Raw genomic sequence first — 24,178 nt, 5'->3', positions numbered from 1 at the left:
TCTGAGATGGAACAATGCAGACTTTTTATTCCATCTCCCCAGGCCCTCCAGACCAACCATTTCATCCACACCATGGTGGATGAAATGGGAAACAAGTATATTAAAGTGAGATTTTTTCGTAGAAGGAAGCAATGTTGCAGAGCTTGAAGTGCTCTGAGCGTCTTACATGATGGTGGGTTGGTTTCCTGACACCTGGGGGGGATCCCTCAGTTTGGGGACAGATCCGAACTTATGCTTTGTGACTTACATAGTTGATCCGGAAGTGTCTACAGGCCCAGTCGTCCTGCTCTTCCTCCGAGACCATCTCCACAGTGATGTCTCCGTAAGCTATGGGTTCTTCTGTGAATGGCCAGTAATGGTCACATTTCACCTGAGGGGACAAGAACAATCTTTTCAAACAAACAGGCCAGGGAAGAAATAGACTGCGCTCATTTAGTGAAAACAAAAGTACTTGCCTCTGAAGAAAAATAAAGCGAGTGGAGCAGTTGGTGGTACAGAGTAAGCGCTCAACCCGTGGCAGCGGCTGGGGCAGGTTTTGCTGCTAAGTGAGGACAACCCCATTAGGCACTTACCCTCCTTTTCTCATTACACTGAGTGAGCATGACAATAATCTGAGACTTCTGTTGTAGGACCATCTTCCAAAAGTCATTTCTGGTTTCAGGCAGTGGTCCCTGTGTAGCAATATACTCCTGGGGTGAGTTGTAGCCCTGAAAGATAAGTGACAAAATTGTCACCTAAGGAGCCAGTGTCAACACCAAATGCTCTTCCAGACAAATAAGAAAAAACTGCAAATTTACTGGGGATAAACCTGGCAAAGGATCACACACCTAGGTAATGTTTTCTCCTTTTCTCATCAAAGAGACAGAAGAACTGACCATATAGGGCTGTATGATTTGAAGCATTGTTTTCGGGAAGCTTATAAAGTCACACCCACACCTTTTCATGATAAACATCATTATCTTTACAGACATTTTAAGAGCACAGGGGCTCAGAAGGAGCCCTTTGAGTTTAACTGCCAACATGGAAATTTAAACACAAGAAAGTTGATCTTTAGTATTTAATTATTTACTTTCACTTTCACTAGACCTTTACAAAGAAACCTGAACGTTTCTAATCTCTGGGCTTTTTTCTCCCCTTTCTTTATTCTGAAATGGAATAATGGAAACTGTTCTTTAGAACTGGATTGCTGGGTGGAGAATGGCTCTCTTTTTAACTGTTGGACGCATCCCTGTAGCCCTAATAGTCTTCCTCTGGCTGGGCTAGAATTCGGCTGTCTATTTGTGTATTTTTTATTTTTTCACTTACGGGGATGTAGTTGGCATTAATGTAGTCAGCACCTTCCTCTTCATTCATGGAGACTAATCTCACTCGGCTAAAGTCGTCTGTAGAGAAGAAGAAAAGAGATATTAAAAATCAGAGTGGAAGAAAGAATTGTTTTGAACCTTTCTACTCCTATCAAGTCAATATAGTCAGTGATAGAGTAGGAATATAAAGTTTATTTTAGCTTGATATTTTAGCCATACCTCAATCTTAGTTTCTTATCTAAAAAAAAATGCAAATATCTCTCAATCACCATTTTCTCCCCACTAACTCCCCTATCCTTGGAAGAACTATCTCCAGGTTTTGTGGGGTATTGTGAAGAATATTTGCAGGAACGAAAATACCTGGTAGATTGTGTGGATGGCTAAAGAATGTAGCCTAAATCCATGATTTCCATTTTACTTAGGGACATTCAGAGGATTCACTACCTTTGAGAAAACTTTTCTCTAAGAGAAGGTGGAGTTGCATGGGTTTTTTGTAAATGGAGTTCAAATGAGAAAAGTAAACTCTGAAATGTGCATAGATGTCAGGTGTTTTAATGATAATACTACCTAAGTTTATCAAGAAACTCTATTAAGGAGAAAGTTCTCTTTCTGGAACTTTTTCAGCCTTCCTCTTTCACTTTTCCACTCTCTCCCAGCTCCCCCTAGAGTGTAGCAAAGAGGAAAGTTAAATCTATATTGGAATATATTTTAATCATCCTGTAAGTACTTTACATTACTTTTTCATTGAATGTTGCCTTTATGACAAAATGCTAAGCAATAACAGAACCTGGCAGAAGTAGGGAAGAGGAGGCATTTTAACACATTGCACTCCCTTCCCATTTGCCTCCTTCCATTGTCAATGAATTCACTGAAAATAGTTTAGAAGAGGACAAATTACCTTATCCCTAAGAGTTTTTGATCTCCAAAGAGCCAAATGGTCAGTCTTTTCTGCTCAGAGACAATTCATTTAAAAGCATAATAATTAAATCTTCCTCATACAATAGGATCTAATGACATCAAAACACAAATGTGATCAATACAATTGAAGAGATGGCCTTGAGGATCCAAACCACAACTGGGTCTGGCTAGAGATTAGAAAAACTGACTAATCTGCAATAACAGTCCTTCAGCCTTTGAAAGACATGAGCAGGATCGGCACTATTGACAATCTTACATGGTAGGATGTTTGTGTAACGATTTTTACATCGGTTCAGTGGCAGGTCTGCAGCAAAGTGTGAAATATCCAGTCCAATCAATTTCAACTCCTGTAAATGACAGAGAATAGACTTGAGATTTCCGTACATGGTGTGGATTGGATTACTGATCACATTGGCTTATAGTTCACACTGGATTATCCTTCACTCCCGGCCTGTAATGGAATTATCACACCACCTTTGCCGTAGAAAGTCACAGTAGCTCCCTTTTGGAGCAGAGTGTACCTCTTCACTCCACTGTTGTCAACTTGCTTTAGCCAATGAACTTGGGTAGATAAGAACCTTTAAATGTGCTTTTTTAGTTTGGTTTGCCTTCTTGTTTTTCTGCCTTCTGCTGTGAAAAGAACATGCCCAGGGAAGCTACCAGTCCCAGAATGAAGAGACACATGGAGCAGACCTGACTCTGATCCATAGCCTGAAGCAGAACTGCTTCCCTGTCCCACAGACCCATGAGTAAGAAAAATCAATGTTGTTGTAGGTCACTGAGATTTATACTATATAATGCTTATATAGCATTATTGCAGTAATTACCCACTAATATAACATATAAATACCTTGGCTAACTTGTTGATCATGTGGAGAGGTAAGAATTATGTGTATCATACTCAAGGAGTGGGAAATTTGAAACCAGAAATACATTTCAGGTTTTTGGAGGTATAGGATATCTGAAATATATGCAATTTGTGTAAATATTTCTTATTCTATGAGGAAATCTAGGTCTTTCTCCTGCAGGCAATGAGCCTTAGAGAAGGTAGTAAAAGAAAGAGTGAGGAGCAATGAGTAGGGAGCATTCTCCATGTTACAAGATGTAAGATTGACAGTAATTAAATATCTGGTCATGAAACCTCAAAAATAAAGATGAATCAGTAATGAGTGGGTAAAAATTAGAAGAACATCCAAATATATGTCTGTATACATCAGTACTCTTATAAATCCTACTATCCAGAGGTGCGTTGATAGGGCATTTTTATATAAACAGACAACCACAACACTTCAACAAGGAATATTACTGGAAAAAGGGGTTTCTAAGCTGCAGTGTCATGTGTCTGATGGGACCAAGGGGTTGTAGTCAGGCCAGCTGGATTTCCCTGTGGTCTATGTGAATAGCGCTCCCTGGAATCGTGCAGTGCACAACCACTGCAGCAGATCTAGTTATATTCTTGTACAAATTTGAGGGAAATATCAGTAAACAGCATATGTAACCATCTACAAATGGGATTACCTGGCTAGTATGCATCTTTCTATAAGACTATTAAGTGAGGCAGGAGAGAGACCGCTACAAGTTTTATTTACTCATTTAGGATGTTAATATTGCGAACAAGTTTTACTCTTCATAATTCCTGCCAATTATCTCTTCAAAGAATCTTTGACGTAGGAATACTTTTCTGGGGGAAGAATGTTGAAAGACTTTCGAAGGAGGTTGGAGACATTTGACGATGTTTTGAGAGGTAGAACAGGGATATCTCTTTCATGTTCTTTCTGTCTTGGTTCAAGAGCTCTTTGCAAAGCATATGCTTTAGAGATCAAGTTCTTGGGTCTTCTGCTGCTTCCCCATAGAAGTTCCTCCGCAGTTGAATGTGCTTATTGGCATGGGGATGCAAACCTGCAGTAACCTGATGAACCAACCTCGATTGCCCAGATTTCTCTCTTCCCTTGGTTCTGCATCACTTCTGGCTTTTCCAGATCACAAAACCTCAAGCTCCTTGGCTTAAGTTGAAGCTAATCTTAAAGACAAACTATGCTGACTTTGATCTCTAATTCAAAAATTAAAAGTTTTTCCATCTCAGGCAAAATTCTTGCTTGCCAAATGCCTTTAAACAGAAGATTGTCACAGTTACTTTATAACTGATTTTTCCATTTTAAAGGGTTTTCAAAGACTGTCTATATCGTTCTCCTAAGAAATAAAACGTTTTAAGCAAACTTCAACCAAATCAGTGTTATTTTTAGGTTAGTTCTTCTTGGCAGCCATAAGCTTATTTAAATGATGCTTCTATTGCTTAACATATTTTGGAAATCTACTTCCTTTAGAGAATGTCTTTATAGATAGTTTGTCAAAACATCTGGCTTATTTGGGTGTACCACTTATAAATTGTAGGGTTTTGGAAAAGTAGCTCAACTCTCATTAACGTCAGTTTAATTATCTGTAAGATAAGGCTAATAATATCACCAGACTGCACTGGCATATAGTGACTACCAAACGGAATGATTACACTCAATGAATATTAGTGCAGCACTATTGATAATGATTGTGAAATGCTTCTGCAATGATTCTTTGTTTGTTTTGCTTTGCCTGGCTCCATAATTCCTCCCTCCTTTGCCATTTGTGCTAACAGACCAACAACGCTCCCCACAAATCCCCTGCTTTGAGGACAGACTGATGAGCTACAGGAAAAGGTCTCGGATATGGAAGACACTGTGGAAATAGACTGAGGCTGAAAGCTGGAGCACATATGGAAGCTGACTAACTGATAGAACTTTAATTGTGTGTTGCCTCCCTGCTGTAAATGCCCTAAGTTCATAAGAGATATTTAATTGGCTGAACACTATAAATGTAAATTGCCAAAGCTGAATCACAGCAAAGCAAGAACAGCATGTGTACACAAAATGCTTTGCAATCTTTGTAATTTAGCCTGTCACTAAGTGGGAAATCAAATACTAGTTTCCAGTTCAGTAGCTTTGCAGTTTTATTTTCTTTCCAACCATATGGAAACTCCGGAGGCTTAAATCTTTACCAAGGCAAAGTATGAGGTGATGGCCTGAAACCAACAGAAATCATTTTTGAATTTTCTTTTGCCAGTTTTGTTTCTATTATAATTTATCATCATGGTTTTGATTTCTTTTCCTCTAGGCCACACAGTCATCCACAGTGGGTTGAATGGTGGTGCCCTAACAGATATGTCTGCATCCTAACCCTCATAACCTGTGAATATGGACTTATTAGGAAAAAGAGTCTTTGCAGATGTCATTAAGTTTAGGAGCATGAGATGAGATCATTCTGAGTGGGTCCTAAATCTAATGACAAGCATCCTTATAAAACAGGGAAGAAGAGAGGCCATATAAAGATGGAGGGCATAGATGAGAGTCATGCAGCTGTAAGTCAAGGAGTGCCTGGAGCCGCCAGAAGCTGGAAGAGGCAAGGAAGAATTCTCTCCTAGAGCTGTCAGAGGGAGCATGGCCCTGCTAACACTTTGATTTTGGACTTCTGGCCTGTAGAATTGTGAGAGAATAAATTTCTGTTGTTTTAACTCACAAAGATTGTGGTAATTTGCTCTGGCAGCCCTAAGAAACCAATATAGACACCAAAGCCCAGGGGCAGTCTACATTGTGTTGGCTGGGTTTGAAGCATACAAGTCTTGAAAAGCAAAGCACAAGCTTGTGCACTCTATCAGTCTGCTTGTGCTGTCATGACAGAATATCACAGACTGAGTGGCTTAAACAAAAGAAATGCATTTCTCACAGTTCCAGAGGCTGCGAAGTCCAAGATCAAGGTGCTGGTAAGGTAGATTTCATTCTGAGGCTTCTCTTGGCTTATAGGTGATCACGCCTCACTGTGCTCATGTGACCTGCCTTATCTAACCCCAATTCCCTCCCAAAGTCCCCATCTCCAATACCATCACATTGGGAGTTAGGGATGCAACACATGAATGTTGGGAGGACACATTCAGACCCTAACATGCACCATCACCTTCTGAGCACAAGCTATATTCTGGCTGAAGAGTCTGTAACAATGTGGGCAGGTAATGACCACTTGGTACTTGCTTTGGGATAGGCTGGACGAAAGTCCAGGTGAGTTAGATTACTAGACTATGGAACAAGTGAGGAGAAACAATGTGATGAGTGGTGTGGACATAAGAGCTTGTATCTGCGGCAAGTAAAGGGTCCAGAAGAAATGGGCAACATCCAATTACCTTTCAGGTAAACACAAAAGGAGAGGATGGATTTAGAACAAGCTATTTAGTGAGGTTCTGTATTAGTTTCCTAAGGCTGCCACAACGAAGAACCACAAACTGTGGCTTAAAGCAACAGAAATTACTTGTATTTTAATTCTGGAGGCTCTAAATCCAAAATCAAGGTGTCAGCAGGCAATATGCCCTCTGTAACCTCTGGGGGAATCCTTCCTTGCCTCTTCCTAGCTTCTGATGGTTTGTTGGCAATCTTTGGTATTCCTCCACTTGCAGCTGGTAACTCCCATCTCTGCCCAAGTCACCAAGTCACTCAAGTGGCTCTTGCCATCACATTCTTCCTGCTTGTCTCTGTGTCTTCACATCGCTATCTTTTCACCAGTTGTATTGGATTGAGAGCCTACCCTACTCCAGTACGACCTCATTTTAACTAATTACATCTGCAATGACCCTATTTCCAAATAAGGTCACATTATGAGGTTCTGAGTGGTTAGGGCTTTGACATATCTTTTGGGGGACACAATTCAACCCGTAACAGATACTCTAAAAGAAGAATGGAGTGCAGTCATGATAGAAATTCTGGGCAAGTGATAGAAGACTGAGTAAGAAGGAAGTCAACCTCAGGAGAGTCTGGCAATAGCTGGCAGGGCCCTGGGCTCTAGGATGGGATTTAGGGGCAACACTCCAGACAGTGGTCAAATTACTAGTACAGGCACTCGGAAACAGAGAGCAAACCTAGGAGATTAAGAATGAGAGGAGAGAAAACTCAGGTCTGGGAACAAAGCAAGACCCCTGGTGTGAGAACTGTTGGAAAGGGTTCAAGGTAACTTATTTCAACGACGGATGCAGGTAAGTCGGCAGTGAACTGGACTGAAACGCAGGTAAAAACAGCTGCAAGTGGGAGCTGCCACCAGAAATCAAAGGTCATCTTTTGTGAGCCAAGTGGTAGGTAATGTAGTTTGTTTTGATCTTTGCTGCCACATTTCTGAACAAAGGTGGTGAGGGCTTTCCCTAGAATCCTGATCAAACACAAAGCACAGAAATTAATGGCAGAATGAGCAATATGTGGTATGTCTCACGGGCTCTCAAATTTCAAGCTTTAAAGTCTGGCTCTTTAAAACCTTTTCCATATGAGACATAAGAAAAGAGGAACTGAATCTAATCCCTGGGTCCCAAACCTCCTTAAGAAAAGATGTATATTTTCATCAGAAGAATAATCAATCTTTCCAGCAGATCCAAAATCAGATGCAGAGTGAAAAACGAATTTATTCAGTGAATGCAAGTTAGCCACTCGTACAGCTTCATGTGTGACTTATAGCCGTATTGGTAATATATGTAAATCAACACATTAGTTTCAATTTACATAATGCTTATGAATGATGTAATTTATCAATATGAGTGTGATATTTCAATGTCAGTATCAAAATGAACACGAGTATTAAGCACTAATATAAACAGAATAAATAACTGTTCAGCTAGTGGATTTAGCTAGACCAGATGATTCAGCCATCTTAATACTCTCTTGGGTAACCATTAGAGCAGGAAACATTTTCTTTTTCCTTAAGCCTAAATTAATTATCAATTTCAGGAGAGTTTGAGGACTGCCATGTGAAAGGTCTGACATGCAACCTGATATTAGGTACGGTAGCATAATGCATCTTTGAAAATAGATGAGGATATGCTGACAGTGAACCTGAGGATGTCTGGGTAGGGTGGACTTGGGGACTGGCAATGCCTGGAAGACTGTCAAAAGAAAAAGGAAGTGAGTCACATCAGTGGGTCACTGCTTGAACAAATGTTAGTCCAAAACATACAATCTGAGCCTATGATTTAAAGCAGACTTCTGGAGAGTAATTTGTCTTTTCTCACCAGAGCAGAAATACAAGGTCAGGACTTGGCACCAAATAAATTACATACATGACCAATAATGTTCTAAGAACTAGGATATATAAGAAAAAAGCTTCATAATAAATAAAAATACCAAACACTTCCCCAAATCACGGTGTGATGGTTGATTTTATGCGTCTACTTAGCTAGGCTACAGTGCCAGGTTGTTTAGTTACACATCAATCTAGATGTTAAGTGAAGATAGTCTTTATATTAGATTGACATTTAAATCAGTAGACTTTGAGTAAAGCAGATTATCCTCCATAATGTCTATGGGTCTCATCCAGTCAGTTAAAGGTCTTAAAAGAAAAGACTGAGGTCCCCTGAGGAGGAAGGAATTCTGCCTTCAGACTGCCTTCAGACTTGCGCAGCACTATTAGCTCTTTTCTGGGTCCCCAGACTTTCCTGCAGATTTCAGATTTGCCAGCTCCCATAATCATATGAGCCAATTCCTTATAATAAATCTCTCTCTCCATATTTATGCTATTATATCATCACATACATATGATATATATCCTATTGGTTCTGTTTCTCTGGAGAACCCTGAATAATACAAATGAGGTACATGAGTTATAAAACTTGGCTGTATCCTTGTCCCACATTTAGTCCAAGGCTTCTCAATGGAATGCTACTGGCCCGGGAAAATCCTTTGTTGTGCAGGACTGTCTCACTCATTGCAGAACATTTAATATCCCTGTTCCTCTCTCCATTAACTACCACTAGTAGCTTCCTCCCAAGTCATTATGACAACTAAAAATACTCCTGCACATTTCCAAACTCCCCCAGGAGACTGCCTGGTACTCGCCCAGTTGAGAACCACCAACTTAGTTCACCATACCCATTTAATAGATGAAGAAACTGAGGTGATGAGAAATGTGTGATTTTTTTTCAATATTAATTAGTAGCAAAATGGTAGTGAGGACCCAGGTTTTTGGATTCCTCAAATTCCCTTTCCTTATAAATCCTATGAAATAAGCCTAGATCTGTTCATTTGTACATTGAATGTGTACAAGCCCTCAACATGTTATAGATGAACATTTAGCACATACAATTTACCATTCTACCCTTCATATTTTTGAAGCGTCTGAAGCTAGGATCTAATCACTTAATGTTTGGTTCTCTCAGTGTCTTCTCTGTTTTGGGGAATAATGCTCTCCTTTGCTGGTTTGGCCATGTGGCTCCAGTAAGAGGTGTCCCGTTCTTATGTGATTCTTCCCTCCCTGGGACATCATGACCCAAGCCAGCCCATCAGAACCCTCCCCTGTTATTTTTCTATCTGTCAACAAGAAAGAGAGTCAACAGTTCCTTTTGGAAACTGCAGAAACTACGGGATGGATAATCAGATTGCAGCAGTTGTGTTTTCCACTATGAGAAAGAGACTGGTTTGCAGCGAAAGAAAGTGAAGCCAAGACAGAGAAAGAAGCAGAAATGAGAGATAAAAAGAGAAGGTCTCTGCAGGAGTGTGGTCCCTGGTTCCCGTGACTGAGCTGCTTCCCTGTCCTCCTCCTGGTTTAGCTACTCAAACTTTCCTTTGATTATATGAGACATTATCTTTTGAACAAATTCTCTTTTCTTTTGGTTAAAACTAATTTGAATTGTGTCACTCACAACTAAAACAATCTTTTCTTTTCTGCAGAAAATGACTTACTGAGCTTTTTGTTATAATGATGTGATTCAGAAGCTCAGTCATAGTTACATTGGAGTTTGATGGCGTAAACTGGGGTACTCCTAATCCTCCCAGAAAAGGCAGTGACCCTAGCTATGCCGCCAAGGTCATGTCATCCTGTAAGAACCAGGATGCTGTGGCTTCAATGAGGTTGAAAGTGTACCTACATCACAATTTTCATCATCATTATTGGAATTATCTAGATATTTATTTTTTTCTGAGGATTGGCTTATATTTTTTTATAAAAAGACTCCTTTCAATGATATAGTTTTCTGAAATGCCATTCTCATCATAGATCTCCAACTTCAATGCTTTGAGATATAGCATTTGGTGTAGCATCTGTAATTTCTTACGCATCTGCATGCAATGGATAAGTGAGTCAAGCTCTATGTGAAATTTCTCATGACACGGGGGGTAGTTAGGAACTTTTGTATTTGATAATGTATAAGGTTCTTCTCATGCTTGAATTCTCTGCTAGAATATCCAGATCAGGACTCCAGCTGCTTCTTGCAGACCAAAGCTGTCCTTGGCTAATGAGGTCAAAGAAGAAATGAATATTAATAATGAGGAGAAAGCAGCCACATTCTACAATCTGGTATTTCCCAGGAAAGAGCACCTGAGAGACATTTTAAAAACCTACAGTATTTACCATTTCCCTGGTTTCCCTGGATCATGGGCCACTCAAGCCTTGCTGTAGAAACCTGAAGGCCATGAGGGCATCCAGACTGTGTTATGAGCTGTGAAACATGTGGGAAGAAAACCTGAGCACCTGTTATATTTCTCACACTGCTGACATCCTAGACTTACTTGCTTCCATCTACTCTGACATATGGTCTTGGATTCAAAGAAATATGTGGGCTTCAGAGAAAGAAACAATTTTTTCTTCTTTTACACATGCTGTGCATAACTCTCTTTCTACAATTTCACCAACAAGAGAATACGAAACCTCACAAGGGAATCTTAGAATGCCAGTAGTCCTATAGCTATAAGAGCCCCATTGCGGGCTTTTCTATGCCCAGTTGACAAAGGGGGGGGGTCTGTTTCATCCACCATCTACCCTTACCGTGGCCTAAGAGGTATGAGAAACACACTGAAAATCCCCTGACAGTGAAATTCTGTTTCAGAGCTCAATCCTCAGCTTGCTTTCCCCTGGACTCTTAGTGGCCTTAGTTTTCAATGATGGTGTCTCCTATAAGCATGCTTGTTCTTCCCAGCACCTCCTCTGTTCTCTCCTTCCCTTCATTTGTGCCACCCAAGTCCTGACCTACAAACGAAGGGTTGACATCCTTGCTCTGACCGAGCGGATTAGACACCCCTGAGCCCAAGGACCATCCTGCCCATTATGAACAACATCACAAGCACTGTTTAGTGGGCAGGGAAATGATGCCAATACAGTTCCCATGCCCTGTCCAGCACAGAAAGCAGGAAATATGAAACACTTTGTCCACTCACCTCAAATTGAAGAGAAAATTTATAGTCAGAGTCTTTGGCCATATCCTTGATGTAGGCGTCAAAGTCGTCCAGTTGAACCGGGCTTTGTCAAACACAAAGAAAGACATGTTTTAAGAATTCTGTTGATAGGTATTATCTATTGTTTAATACCATATTTCTCAAACGTGAACAATTTTCTTGGAGAAAATAAAAATTTTACTTCTCAAATGTTAGCACTCATCTTTCTTTCTTTTTTTTTGGGTTAAAGCTACAAGTTCCTATCATGTTGTAATTCAAAAGAGAGCCATATGTATTAAACTTTCTTGTGATAGGAGAAATCTCTAGATTTTAAATTGGCTCTTATTCCAGCAGTGAAATATTATATATATGTGTACTCATGTACACTTGTATATGTGTTGTTTCTAGAAAACTCTGGTTTATGGGAAAGGACAAAGGATTAGAGTCTGAAGACCTGTTTGAATTATGATTTTGCCTTTTTGACTGTGTAATCCTGGAGAATTTACCTAACTCTTCTGAGTTCAACATTCTCATCTATAAAATACTATAGTCATGCCTACTTCACAAGGTTGACACACGCCATATTGAAGAATCTCGTAGGTTTAAGCAAGCTTTACAAGCATAAGGAATTGTGCCATCTATCCAGAGCAGAGGCACGGTGGTGGAATGAAGCATTTCTCCAGAGCTCCCAGTGCCTCACTCTGAGACAGCCATGTTTAAAGGCTTGCTTGTCTATAGAAGTATTGAGATGGTTCAGAGGTACAATCAAGTAATATATCCCAGCTTATGTTTCTGCATCTGTAGCAGAAGTTCTCACCTCTTTTCTTGTTTTTTTTTTGTTTTTTGTTTTTTTGTGCATGTGCATGAGAATTAAATTTTATTTCCTGTAGTTTACTGTGGCTGCTTATCTCTTCTTGAGTCTACCTGTACCAATCTGCTCCCTAAGCTTCTGCAGGATGCCACACTCTGTCAGCTAACCTAAGTCTTTCCACCTTGGCAGGGTCCACATAGTTGACCTGTCCCTTAGTCTTGTTGCAACTTTTTCAACTTATTTCATCTAGCTGTGGTCTTACGTCTTACCAGGAAATGCATAGTGTTTAATAGGTATTTGTCTAAAGTTGTTGACTAGCTAATCTGATAGATTAATTTAGGTTAAGATTTTAGTAAATTTTAAAAGGCATTATACCTCCCAGTAATATATTTAAACTTTAATAGTTTTACTTAATAATAGTAACATTAATAACTTGTATCCATAAAACTTACTATAGATCATAAATATTCACATATGTTATCTTGCTCGGTTGATGGTTGAGGCAGCCATGGACAACATTAGCCCCATGGTCCAGATGATAGAACCAAGGCTCAGAGAGTCAAGTGAGTCATCCAACATCACGTGGCTACTAAGCGTAGAACCCTTACTAGAACCCAGGGAGAATGATTCCTGGTTAAAAGCTTTCCCACTTCAAACTTGCTGTCCTCCAAAACAATGGCTGAATGTGGGGCTCCTGGCCTGGAATGGACTATATTAGAGCTGCACCCTCTGGCTGCTGTCTTTGAGCAGTGCGTTGACCTTAAAGTTGGATTTAATCATTCTAGTTTTCATCTCATTACCAGGCAAATGGGAGCATCAAGATGGAAAGTGAATTGGAGAAAATATTTATGGGTTAGAAAAAGCAAAAGTAGGAAGAAGAGGCAAAATAAAGACAGAGGAAGAATCAGCAACTAGAAGAATGAGCATCAGGGTGAGGAAGAAGATGGTGGAGAGGAGAAAAAGAAAGCTGAGAGCGAGCAGAGATAAACAGGACAAAGATTTAAAGGGAAAAGGGGAAAGAGAAGGTGTGGAAAGGAGTGGTGGAATGAAGGTAAGTGGGGACAGGAAAGGGGAGCTGGGGGTGGTGGGGAGGCGTTTGAGTGAAAGAGAAAAGTAAAGAAAGGTGAGCAGGAAAGGCCCTCAAGAAATGGCTTTTAGAGAAGCAGGGAGGATTAGAAGGAAAACAAGAGGGAAGGAGGAAGTTAGTGTGATGTGAGGTTTTGGCTTGTGGGCAGTGCCACCAATCCCACACTCTACCTCAATTTTTGTCCACAGCCTGCTTCTCCTTCTCCTGTCTGCCTGGGTCTTGGGAGGAGCAAGCCCTGAAAGAGTCTCTGCTTTTGGTCCTAAGACTCTGTCCTGTAACTTCTCGAGTCTATGCCTCTCTACCTCACTTAACAACCCAACCAATAATTTGGGGCAAGAAAGTCTTCCTGTTTCTGTCAAATCATTCCTTCCAGGTGGCAGTCCTCCTCCTCTGTTTCAGCTGATCTTGTCTTTCCTACATCACTTGATACATGCAAGTGGAATGTGTACTCATTAGATTTAGGAAAAATTATCCTGTTATTTATATGTGCCACAAAATTATATGTCACTCAAGGCTAAATAGAAATATTTTTGTATCCACTTTTCTTTTGTACAATGTCCTCCATGGTTTCGTCCCATTAATGTGGATGCCATAGATCTGGCCAGAATCTCTAATTGCCTCATATGAATTCACCAATATTCTATCTTAGGTAAGCATCAAAGATGAACTCTATTTATAGGAATGGTCTACTTTTTATATGCAGTGTTTTAATTAAAGGCCTAGAGGTGATAATCTGGTTAGTCTTTTGAAATCAACTGATGGCTAATTTTCACTCATCACAATCTTAACTCTTATGACATAACAGTTTAGTAGATAGTGAAACCACAGGCTATCTAGAGAAATTATCCTTTTCTATTTACTGTAAACATTTACTGAGACAGCATTCTGCCAAGTATTTATTATAATATCAAAGAGAGTGAAAGCCTTTTCCTGCAATAAGCACAGAATTTCAAAATACAAAATGGCAAAGGTTTTTAGACAACTTTGATGTAGCTAAATATTAGATTTTTTATAGATTTAGAATAGCAGACTTCCTTCTGCGAGACTTATAATTCTGGATTGCCCATTCTGTCTCAGATTTCAAATGGTGATCATTTTCCTTATTCCTGACGTAGTTTCTGTGATACACTTTCTCAGTGGTCACTGCCATCTGTTTGTATAAACACACAAACACATAATAGCTTAGCCATTATAATATACATTTGCCTCTTTCTTAAGCGTCCCTTCTATTTAAAGATAACCAATCTCTTTAACTTGAAAAGTTTAGATAATTACGAAGAGCATTCATTTTTATATGAAATATTTGTAAATGAAATAGTAAGAAAAACTTACATCAAAGTTGCTAAGAGACTAGATCTTAAGTGTTTTCACCACAAAAAGAAAAATGATAATTATGTGACATGGTGGAGGTGTTAGTAAAGCTACAGTGGTAATCATATTGCAATATATTAAGAGTATCAAATCAACACATTGTACACCTTACACTTCCACAACCTTATATGTCAATTATATCTCAATAATAAAAAAAACTTACTTAGTCAGTTTCCTCTTCTTTAAACCATTTTTACTCCTGAGAATTAAAAAAAAGACAAATTTATCTGGGCAAAAGAATTGATAAACATAATGATTAAACTTGAAGAGTCTTCAATAATTACATCAGGCACCTCAATTTTATTTAATTTTCATTAAACATATCTCATGTTTGTTTAATTACTTTTCCTTAAATGAGAAGATAATGATAATAATTTCAGATTCACTTTTACAAATTTGATTAGGCTGCACTTCATAGATCATATTTTCCAAAAACTGAATTCTAGAAATATAATAATTTCTTGCTGCCAGTGAATAAGTTGCTAAAGTACTTTGTAAATATATAGAAGTATCCACTGCCTGAACACTCCAGGCTCTACAGGCAAGAAGAAAAGAATCGGAGAATAAAAGTGAGCACTGACAATGGGAGGGTGGATGTATTGGTCTCTTAATTAAAGACTAAAATAAGCTTTTCAGACATTTTTGTTGGGCATGTGAATTTGTGCTATCGTGTTGGCATGTGTTTTATATAATTCTCTTATGGCATTGTTCTTATTCAATTTTGAATTAGTTTTTAAGCTGTCTGAAGAACTATCTGCTTGTTCTGAATTCATGACTAGTCTGTATGCTCAAACACATGCAATGCTAATGTATGCTTCATACATAATGCTGTGCATGTCAATTACATTTTTAAGGGGATATTTAGGGTAATCGTTTTCAACCAACAAGTAAGACAATTGATCTAAGTTAGCTAACGCTAAGATAGTATCTACTGAAACACTTAAATATTGTATTTTTATTGTCTTATTTAAATGATAAATATTGATACATGACTGTGAGTGACAATTTTTATACGTAATTTTTGAAAGTCTTTAAATATCAGTGGAAGCACCCAACCTTTCAGAAAATAAACAATCTGTGGTAAATAACCAGCTGTGATCTGAGGACTGTCATGTGCCAAAATGTTTATTTATATTGAAAATTATGAGTGTTTGAATACCTCCACTTCTGGAAAGCCTTAGCAGAATCAAGCACACTTCCTCTGTGCTTTCATAGCCCGTTGCTTATGGAGTATTTCTCACATGGTCTGACTGTCGGTTGCTTATGCACTTCTTGATAGACTGCCCTCTGCCCCCAGAGCTGAACACAGTTAATGGTACGCGTACGAGGTGGCCAACAGATGCTTATTTAATTGAATTGAAACAAAACATCTTTGCTGTGTCACGCTCATGACTTTACTTAATGATTCAATTAAGAATTTCATTCTAGAGTTGGGCATGTGAGGTCCACTTGGGGAAATGGGGCTTGTGGATGAAGTGGAAGTAATGCAGGGTAGGAAATGTAGGGAAATATCCAGAAAGAAAAGTGGTGTTTCTGGTTTTCATTTTCTGGTTTCACGTAGTTTGATTTCTTCTTCCTTCTGAGTAAAGACAATCCATTCAATAGTTTCTATCCTGTTTTTTCTCCTTCATCCTCTTTGTCTTCCATACTTGGGATTTAGAGGGAATAGACACGCCAATTTTTACTTTGCCTCTCCTTCATTCCCTCAAGACACACTGTAATGTTGGACAGAGCTGTATCATATAGGCATTTGGAACCTAAAGAAATACTTACTGAATAACTTTTTACTTAGCTCTTGTGATGATAATTTAGTTAACTTTAGGAATCCCACATTTATTTCACCGAGTAGGAGCCAACTACTTTAGTGCTTTACAAAAGCAGAATATGAGCATAGACAACTAACAGTTCTGGTAAAGTCAGGAGGCTGCCAATATATTTTGTGATTGGGAGTAAAATTTAAAAAAAATGGAAACCTTTCCTATCCAAACAGACTTTAAGGGAAACTGGGGCAAAATAAATGTATGTGGGAGGGTGACACTGAATAAATTCAGGGCTGAGTTTTTAAGCTGCTACTATTTAGCAGTGGTGCAGACATCTGATTCATGGAGGGGAGTCACTTTTATTTTTTTTCAATCTCATTCATTGACTGAATGAGCTTTAAATACAATGTAAAGTTCTACCACGTTTTGTATGACATTGTCATACACTTATCTTCATATGTGTGTAAGTGTATGTCTTCATGATGTGTGTACAACTTTCATTATTCTGATTAGATTTTGCTGAATTCCTGTAGATTCCAAAAGGTTCCTGTATCCTAAAGATATGGGACAGGATAGGACTGAATTATGAGACTCCACAGAAACACTGATAGAATTTTCCTACATTTTCAGTTGCTGTGCTAATGCTAAGACTAAAATCAGAGGAAAATTCACTTTTAAACATGTAAGTTAAGGCTTTGCTAACAATTTTAACTTCAGGACATTACGGAAAGAGATAGTGTGTGTGTACGTTACAGTGAAAATTTTGGGTAATGATTACTTAATGTATCTTCTTGTCTTTGCAAAAGATTTTCTGAATAACATAAATAACAGCCATCAGTCATACACTATATATACATAGAGGACCATGCACTGCTTTTAGCTTTTCTCTTTTACTTATATTAGGCAAGGTTCTAAACCCTAATGACTTCAAGAAGTTAAGATGAATTCGTCATAAGTTCTTCATGGTTATGACAGTCTTGGAAAGCCAAACAGACTGAAATTCATTCCAAAGAGGAATATGAGGCAATGGCAGAGACACGGGATTTATAATGGTTAAAAACAAACAAAAAAACCCCCAAAACATAAACCTCCAAAACTCTAGATGCCCCCAATTTCATAAGCACTACTTACTCTTTTATGAGCTAAATGGAAATCATATGGCACAAGCCTAGGGCTGAAAATATGATTATGTTCAGTGTGTTTCCATTGATTGATATGTGGGCAGTTTACTGAAAGTGACCCAAAGCATGGGGCTCTGTGTTTTCTCTTCTCTTCTCACCTGAAGATAACCATTTATAATCTCAAGAACATGCTTCTAAAAACTGTTGAAGGGCTTTTTCCCCCTAATTTGGGTCTCATGCTATTTGATCAGTACTATATAGCAGACCATGAAGGGGTTGCTGAAATTTGAAGATGTGTTCATCAGGGGCACTAAGAAATACATGCAAATAAGCATAGGCTCACCTAATATAAGCTTAAAACAAACTGTGGAAAATGAGAAAGTCCAAGAATTAAGCAGGAAAATGAATATAATATTATAGACATCTTTCATTTTAATTGAAATCTGTGGAGGGTAAATTTAAGTATCCTTTTTGCTACAAGTAATCTAATGATAGGTTGAATACTTGAGGATGATTAATAGATGCTCAGTTAAAAGTAAACGTATGTTTTGAAGGTGAAAACAGAATTTATGTGCACTACTCATACCTATAAACTATCTGATGTTAAATGCTTAAAATATTGAGTTGACTATGGTGAAGCCCTATACTGAACACTGTTGTTAAAACAAACTTAGAATAACAGCAAGTGGGTCCTTATACCCAGTACATTCCTCTCTCTGGCTTTATTACTTATACATTGATGTTTACTATGTTTCAAAAATTTTCCTCTTGTCTCTCTTTTTAAAGAAAATACAAATTCTGGTATCAACAATCTCTGTTGTGAGGAAGTCTTTTTTTAATATTTCTTCCATTGCAACTTGAAGTCCTAAACTTTGCCAGCTGTTTCCTCCAGAGGCGCTGAAGTACATTTGATCAATTCACTTTTTAAATAAATAACTCTCCAGATTGCTTTTCATCTTTCCTTCTCCCACCCCGTGGGCCATGTTTTCCAGTCCATGAACTATTTTTATTGCTTTTTTCTGAGTTCTTCTCAAGTTGTTCACGTCTGGATCTGTATGTACATAATTTAGTACCTAAACACCATAGGCTAATACTTAAGGACAGTGACTTTTTGGTCAGTTTTCGGGGACGACTTTACCTTTTTTCTTATGGCTCAGGAAAGGAAATACTCCTTCTAGATACTTTAGCCCCAGAATTCAAGACTACTATTATTATATTTTATAAAAATGAAAAAGATAATCTTTGAGATTTGACTATTAAAATGATTTAAAAGTCAAGAAAATAAGAATTTAAAGGAGATTACTTTTTACAGAGGAAAGAATAGATTTCAGAGAGACCTGGGTTTGGAACGTAGATTTTTTTATATAGTAGTGTGATGTTAAGATAGTTAATCTCCTTACGTCTCTATCTCTACATGTCTAAAATGAAGCTGATAATACTCTCTGCAGAGTTGTGGGGACAATAAATTAAAATAATTATACGTAGAGGCTTGCACACAGTCCGGTGCTCAATATTCATGGGGTTAGCACTATTATGAAAACATGGAAGCTCCAAATATGGAGGATAGTACTCTGAGTTTCTCCACCTTAATGCATTTCCACCTTCTTGGAAATATAACACTGTCTGATGGATGGAGAAGGTAAGGAAAATGGAAAGCATCATTTACAAAGATGGGAGGCCAACAGATTGGCTCAATGAAGAAACAAATGGCTTGTAATAAATGGAAGAAAAGCTTGCCAAACCATCACAAGAAGAGAATTTAATTGGGAAAACATTATTGTTAGCATCTTGATACCATTAACTGCTTTAATCCGTTTCAATACATGATTAATAATTTTAGATGCTGCTAAACACATAAAATAATTAAAAAAATGTTTCCTTTTTGTTTACTTCCTGAAAGCTAACTTTGAAAGATTTTGTGTTAGGTAAACAGTAAAAAAAAATCACTTACCAAGGATTAATATAAAATGCCAAAAGATAATCAGTCCAAAGACATGAGGGTAGCAGAGTTAAGAAAGCAAATATACTCCTACGCCTGTGAGCATTAATAGATAACAGATGTAAAGATGAAAAAGTGGCAAGAGTTAGTAATATAAACTGTGAACAGATATCAGTAAATTACCTACTGGGATCAATTAAAATGACAAGCACCTTAATTACAATTAAATATTATTCCATTCTGTGAAATTTAGACACGAAGGTTTAAATGCTATAATATTGCCCAAATCAGTTTTATTCACACACGGCCTTATTGTAATCAGGTATATTTCTTTCAACTTATTTTTTGTCAGTTAATCTGCTATTAGGTGATTACATTTTGCATTTAGTTAAATGAGGCTCTTTAAATGCCTCATTAGTAATCTCGAGTCTTATTCTTGGATATTACCCTTGCAAAGCTTAAGCTTATTTTAAGAAATCTCTATAACATCATTTGATGGCTAAGAGCAGCCTGTGTGAGGAGGTATAAACAGTCAGTTTATGTATACTGATTCTGGGAAAGACTCTAAGCTTTCAGGCCACATTCTTATAAAGCTGTACTACTAGGTGTGTATTTCTATGTCCTTTTTAGTTTAAAGGAATACATCATTTCTAAACACCAGCCCTTAAAACAGAGGTATGGTAGGACACTCAGGTGCCTTTCATTTAAGATAAGTAGCTCATCCACTACCTAGTCAGTAATCTTACTATACTCAGTTGGATGAGAGCAAAATTACTCCATTTCACTTTAATTCTAATTCAGACTGTTGATTTAAAATCCCTGGTTTGAATCCAATTTCAGATATTTGAATCACTTGTAAAATAGAACAATCATTCACATAGATTTAAAAATATCCCGTGGCTGTCTCTATAGTAATTCTGAGAAACAGGGGAACAAATGCTGTCACCTTGTCACTTAGTTGCTACAAATCCCCAGAGATATACCTATTCTCAGTTAGCCAGAAAGTGCTGGTGTTGGCAAAACTGTCTTTGCCAAGTGCAGCAGAATTGTCTTGATTTTATAGAAAGGTCCGGAAGCGAACTCTCTTTTGCCTCAGTTCTCCCATAAATTCTACACATTGTGCCTGGTAGTGAAGTCGGTCAATATGTAGCTCTCCTGAGTCACATGGATAATTGGATCAGTTCCTACATGGGCCACTCATCACTGCTCTGTCACTGGGCCTTTTTTCGGGGTGAGCCAGGCAAGAAGAAAATATCAGTGAGTCAGTCTCTTAATCTGGGAAAGAGTGGCAATATATGTGAACAAACCCAGAAATGTTTTCTGACTTTTTACCATCAAGAGTGAATAGGTTTCTTTTTCTTCGAGGTTGGATTAACCATATTTTAAAGCAAAATTCCATTCAGGTTAAAATGTAAAAATAGCATAACATATTGTCTTGTTAAAAAGAATCCTATTTCAATTAGATTTTCAACTAAAGTGGGTATCAACTAGATGCCCATCAGGGAGGCAGAATTTATATTTTAAATAAAGTCCTCCTTCCCTCTATTGATCATATAGAGTTTCCAGTCTCACATATCTATTTCTTTAAGATTAACCATTTTTGGGGATTAGGAAACAGAAAAAAACATCATTTACCAAGGATTAATATGAAATGTATACATTTAAATGTGCTTTGCATGGCTGCTTGCAAAAGAAACAAACTAGATCATGTAAGCAGTGCTAGCTTCATATTAAATCGTTACTCAATTAGCAACTTAGTTGGGTATTGATGGCGTGTATAGGATTGTTAATTCTCATGTATCATCGTGATGGTATGATGCCAACCAGTTTAATCTCCTGACAATGCTTTCTTAATTCTCAAAATACCTCCTCCCTCCAGCATACTCAAGTATAAAGAAAAATGAGGCCATGTTTTCTCATGGACTTTCCTGGCTTTGATACTTATTTACCTGTAAGTATAAGAGTTGAGAGCCCTGGGCTGTATACTTCTGGATTTGGGAACAGAAGTGGTGGCTCATATCCCCAGGCACTGAAACCTGAGTTCTAAATAGAGATGCTGCTCTGTCTCCTGCTGCTTCAGTGGTGTGGCTCCTGCATGTAAGCCCTTCTTTGGAACGGTTACGGGGTACTTGCGTGACTGAGTTAGTTCTTGGTTTAATAGAGTAAATACAGGGCAGACTACTACATTTTCTCTACTCCATAATTGTATTAAACTAACATATCCCAATATACACTGTGAAGAAGATCTAACCTTTGTAAGTCCATTGTCAAAGAAATTATGAAAGGATAATCAGACAAAACTATTTATCCCCAAAAGATAGTACAATAAAGTTTGGAGTGCACACAGCATAGCTAAGGTATCTAGAGGCTTGTTGCAGAAGAACACTCACCAGTTGTATGGAAGCTTTCCATCCCTCTCCAAAGATGCAAAGTTGACAAAAGTTCCTGCTCCACACTCCCTGTTTGAAAGGAACCACGAAATCAAGGTTACTGCTTGGCAGCACATTCTTTTACCTTGACATGAAAGAGAGTCTTTACTGGCTTATCACAGCATTACATTTAAAAAAATCTAATAAAATTTCCATACATTCCTCTTTCACATTCAATGAAAAATAGGAAGATGAAACGAAACAAAGCAACATTTCACAAGGTCACACACACCCAAATCAAGTTATATGAGGCCAGAAGGATTCGGTTCACAATCCTTCCCAAAGGGCTCTCAAGATCCTAACATAAATCTTTGGACTATTTGGGGTATAATATTTTTTACAAAGACTTCAATAGTAGGGTACAGAAACTCTCCTAGATAAACTGAGGGTTTCCATTTTTAGCAAATATTCTTTGTGGGTTTTTTTTTAAATAGCATTTTGACTTTCTCTCTGTAACGTTGGTGGATCAAGCTGAACTGTTTCCTTTCTCGAAAATTTTCCCCTCATGTCGTGATGGCCATATTATTCATCACTTGAGATAAGAGCAAAAGAGTGATGCATATTGAAATAGACTGGCTTTGGTAATGCCTCTTATCCAGAATGTTGCTTATTAATCTGTCAGCAGAAAATACTGTTGAAGTGTTTTTTCTGGAAGTGGAGGAAAAAGGTAAACATATTTTCATGCCTTCTCTACCTTTATCTAATAATATACATGAATAATGTAGCTCACTGGCTGGTGCATCACATTTTTGCCTCTATAAGAAATTAATGGCCTTATTCAGAGTTGAAGCAGAGATTTTGACATTATTGGCACATGGGCTAATTACTTTAGTTATCTGCCTGTTCTTATTAGTGTGTCCTGAGAATAGTTTTCTTCTTTGAAAAATACACTAACATATTACCATATCATGTTGTGCTATAAATTACACATTGCTAATTAATTTTCCTATGTCAATTTCCTATTTATGGTATTTATTTGACACTCAAATTCAAAGATTCTTTTTTTTCTTTTAAAGATTCTTTTTTTTTTTTTTTAAAGATTGGCCCTGAGCTAACATCTGTTGCCAATCTTTTTTTTTCCTTCTTCTCCCCAAAGCCCCCCAGTACATACTCGTATATTCTAGTTGTAGGTCCTTCTCGTTCTGCTGTGTGGGACGCCACCTCAGCATGGTTTGATGAGCAGTGCTAGGTGCACACCCAGGATCCCAACCTCTGAACCCCTGGGCTGCTGAAGCCTAGCACATGACCTTAACCACTTGGACATGGGGCTGGCCCTCAAGAGTTCTTAATCTGGGGTCCAAGGATAGAATTTAGGGCTGTAGGGACATATGTGGAAAAAAAGCACATCTTTTTTTCTGAAATTTAGCAGTTCCTTCAATTATTAAAGCAGACAACAAGCCACAATAACATCATCAGTTCTTGTGAAATTTACTAACAATAGAAATTGCAGATCATTCCCCATATGATTTCCCAAGACACAGCCCTTAAGGAGAAAATAGCTCCTATAGACTAACGTATATTCTTAGCACCTAGAATTGTGTATTCACTTAGAAAGTGCGACTTATATATTTGCTATATATTTATTGACATTTGTGACAGAAAGGGTGGTGGTGCTGTCAATCAGAGTGGGGAGCATGTGAAGAGGTGCAGGAGGAAGAAGAGGAAAGGATGAGTTAAAAAAAAAGAAATTAGAGATATTTTTCTATAACAGACCTGCTGCAGATATTGAAATATTATTCATCACTCTGATGAAATCATGAGTTATTAGACATCCTACTAAATATTATCTAATGTACTAATAAAGGAGAATATAATACATTTGTTTTTTAAATATTTTGATTACCATATTTTAATATAATTAAAATCTTCTTAACCCTATGTATTTTATTTTATGCACTTATAAAGAAAGCATTATTCTTGGAGGAGATCCACAGGCTTCATCAGACTGCCAGAGAGGATCATGGCACAAGAAAATGTTAAGAATCTCTGCTCTAATGACCAGCTGGCTGAAGTAGAACCACTCCTCCCAAGTGTCTTGTTGTATACACCACAAAAAATGCTCAGGCAATAATACCCTCATAAATATCACGACTTCCATTACTTCATCTCTACCAGCCCCTCCACTATCACTGCTATGAGCTCATATTTATTGCATACTTCCTATGATGCTAAGCTTTTACTGCATTATTGCACCCAACTATCCACTGCTGTAGGGGCTATTATCATCTCTTCTTGATA

General features: G+C 37.9%; 1 protein-coding gene across 6 annotated transcripts in view; it reads right to left on the bottom strand.

The window, feature by feature from the left end:
* Positions 1–24,178, bottom strand: part of PTPRO (protein tyrosine phosphatase receptor type O) — a 223,694-nt gene that overhangs the window by 15,908 nt on the left and 183,608 nt on the right. For 3 of the 6 annotated variants that reach the window (XM_044775170.2, XM_070495092.1, XM_044775171.2), the window contains 7 exons: positions 21,902–21,970; positions 14,855–14,890; positions 11,426–11,507; positions 2,479–2,569; positions 1,306–1,382; positions 573–707; positions 248–370 (listed from right to left, as the gene is read on the bottom strand). In XM_044775170.2, the coding sequence (XP_044631105.1) occupies positions 248–370; positions 573–707; positions 1,306–1,382; positions 2,479–2,569; positions 11,426–11,507; positions 14,855–14,890; positions 21,902–21,970 (613 nt within the window). Of the gene's footprint in view, positions 1–247; positions 371–572; positions 708–1,305; positions 1,383–2,478; positions 2,570–7,921; positions 8,164–11,425; positions 11,508–14,854; positions 14,891–19,523; positions 19,608–21,901; positions 21,971–24,178 lie in introns of those variants that run through there. The other 3 variants (XM_044775169.2, XM_070495094.1, XM_070495093.1) reach the window with 2 other exon arrangements.

The sequence above is a fragment of the Equus asinus genome, chromosome 22 (assembly GCF_041296235.1).
Source record: "Equus asinus isolate D_3611 breed Donkey chromosome 22, EquAss-T2T_v2, whole genome shotgun sequence".
Classification (NCBI taxonomy): Eukaryota; Metazoa; Chordata; class Mammalia; order Perissodactyla; family Equidae; genus Equus; species Equus asinus.
This window is presented reverse-complemented; position numbering and strand designations above follow the sequence as displayed.